At 38.7% G+C, this 2,414-nt stretch overlaps 1 protein-coding gene across 1 annotated transcript in view; it reads right to left on the bottom strand. All coding sequences in view use genetic code 11, as the record gives it.

The window, feature by feature from the left end:
• Positions 1-609: 609 nt before the first annotated feature.
• EGR_00571 (Oxysterol-binding protein-related protein) overlaps positions 610-2,414 on the bottom strand; it is a gene marked incomplete at both ends in the record, with an annotated part of 19,881 nt that continues 18,076 nt past the window's right edge. The window contains 4 exons of the mRNA XM_024489820.1: positions 610-747; positions 823-984; positions 1,028-1,162; positions 1,747-1,844. Coding sequence (XP_024355817.1) covers positions 610-747; positions 823-984; positions 1,028-1,162; positions 1,747-1,844 — 533 coding nt within the window. The remainder of the gene's footprint in view (positions 748-822; positions 985-1,027; positions 1,163-1,746; positions 1,845-2,414) is intronic.

Below are 2,414 nucleotides of genomic sequence, written 5' to 3'. Positions count from 1 at the left end.
CAGTTAACCAGTTCCTATCCATACGTTCGGATTTCCGCTTTATTGGGCTGGTAATGCGCTATAATGAACACGAAAAATAACATTTTGTAGTTTTGCAATTGGAAATAAGTGGATTCCGATTAATTTAAAAGGTGTAATTAAATCCATGTGCAAATAATGTAGAAGTGGAGACAAATACCCGTTTGGTATTTTGCTAGTCGACCTGATAAAGCGGACTTTAAGGGATTCAATTTTCTAAATAGGGTAAAGATGAGTGGTCCAACCAAACCCTTGGTAATTCGAATTTTCGTAAACGGTTCATTTTCACTAAGCAATAGATATTAATTCTTGCGCGCTACCATGTGGGTCTCACCGGAAGATACAATTTGGAGTTTAGTCTATCTTATGATTTAATAGTAAACGCAGTCCCCCAGTCAACCGCTTATGCTGATTATCAGTAGCTGCCAATCGAAACTGAATCACTTAAACACACCTTCCTGCTCAACAGTGTAATTTGAACCACTTTTATTAGGTTCTGACACTCTTAGCTGTTTGCGACCAAATGTGGGGACCCATTACACATGATGTAAAAATCAAAATATTGTTTTTAGATGATATAAACTGGATAACCTAGTCCGAATGACTAATGGACGTTGCCAGTGGGTGAATAGGAACGTAGCCGTTTGGCGTTTCCTTGAAGTATCTTGGTGTGTGTGCAATATGTCTCCTCGTTCGTGCCTGTTCACTGGCACGTTGAATTTCCTCAAGCTATGAAGACAAATAACCAAAATATTTAGCGTACTTATAAATTACAAGTAGCACAGTTTATCCAATGCAATTCACCTTAGTTTTTTCCTTGGTTGCGAGGTCAATATCACCGACTTCCAAGGCCGCTGTAACTGCAGTCCACAGTCGTTGAGACTCTTCAGGTGCCTGAAAAGACACTGGCCGAACCCATTTGGGCTCTCTCTTCATTACTCTTGCGTCTATCACTTCTGTGGTGCCCTAAAGGTAGGGCGTTAGGACGGATGATCGGAAAGCACCTTACCGAAACCTGATCAACAAATTCCATGGTGGAATTCCAGTGGCCTGTAACAGTAACCACAGGTTTTTCGGAACTATCTGAAGTGGTTGGCGCAAATAATTCAGCGAGTACCCGATGTAACCGATTTGTGTTTATTGACTGTAAGGAAAGAGAAAATTTTAGTACACCAACTCAATACTTTGAAAGCTTGAAATGACTTCTTTGGAGCTGATTTTCATGAGCAAATTCGAAAAATGTACTGTTATATAAGCCTAAAAATTTTGCATTTATTTCCGCTGCTACCTAAATCTTGCTCAAAGCGGTTGGGAAGTTCAAGTTTTGTAAAATATATTTAGGGCGACCGCATGTAGGAAAATTTGCCTATCAAGCTTGTGAACATCTGATCTACATATTTTAACTCTTTACCTTATAAAAGCCAAAATTTTTAGATAAGTTGGATTTGCGTAAATTTTACTGCTGAGACCTAGATTAAAAGACAAGCCCAGGTAGCCCTAGAAATAGAATTAAAAAAAATTCGCTTTCTACGAGATACAAGTATCAGTACGCCCTTCTGATTCCAATGAATTTTGATCAGTTATTGTCTAATTTGCGACTTTTTTGAAAACGATTTCTGTCTCTACTACGGGTGATTTCCCATGGCATCTTCGTTTTCACTTCCTGTTAATATATGATACCCGGTCATCATTAAGTGTGAATCTTACATAACCCACACAACAAAGTACTTGCGATTGAAATAATTCCGGGATCGTATGCATATTCTTTGAACCACCATAGCCCAACTCTTCGATGGCATCAACTTGGCGTCGTACATAAAAACACCCTGAAGTTTTTATTCTCGTAACGTTGACATCTTTTATGGTTCATTAATGTTATGTATTGTGGCTGAATTTATGGCTGCATTTTTAAATCATGCCAATACATTTTTTCTTTGTTGTCAATGCTTAAATAGCTTTTGCTTCGGCAGCACTCTTAAGAACAGGGAAAACGTGTGCCTTTTCTCACCGAACACTTATTCTGGCCAAAGCAGACGCCGAGCAGCTTTCAATAAGAGCTTTTTAACACAGCCACTGATCTCAACTTAATATCCATGGCACAATGCAGAAAAATTGTTGGAGAAAAACTTTTTGAAGAGGCGTATTTAAGAAGAGTAGAACCAAGGATATAAACACTCCACCCGGATGTCTTTTTGTTCATATATGCGGCCAGATATCGTAGGGTCACTTATAAGAGGTAGGTAGAACAAATTAATGTCTGCTGATAGGAATGATATAATTTGTTGTTAACATCCAGTGAGTACCTTGGTACGTAGCGTACGATGCGCAATTCGAAGGAAAAATCCTGTTGCTTGCGTCTTTTGATAGCTACTTAGCGATCTTCAAATAGTGTCAAT

The sequence above is a fragment of the Echinococcus granulosus genome (genome assembly GCF_000524195.1).
Source record: "Echinococcus granulosus chromosome Unknown EG_S00002, whole genome shotgun sequence".
Classification (NCBI taxonomy): domain Eukaryota; kingdom Metazoa; phylum Platyhelminthes; class Cestoda; order Cyclophyllidea; family Taeniidae; genus Echinococcus; species Echinococcus granulosus.
This window is presented reverse-complemented; position numbering and strand designations above follow the sequence as displayed.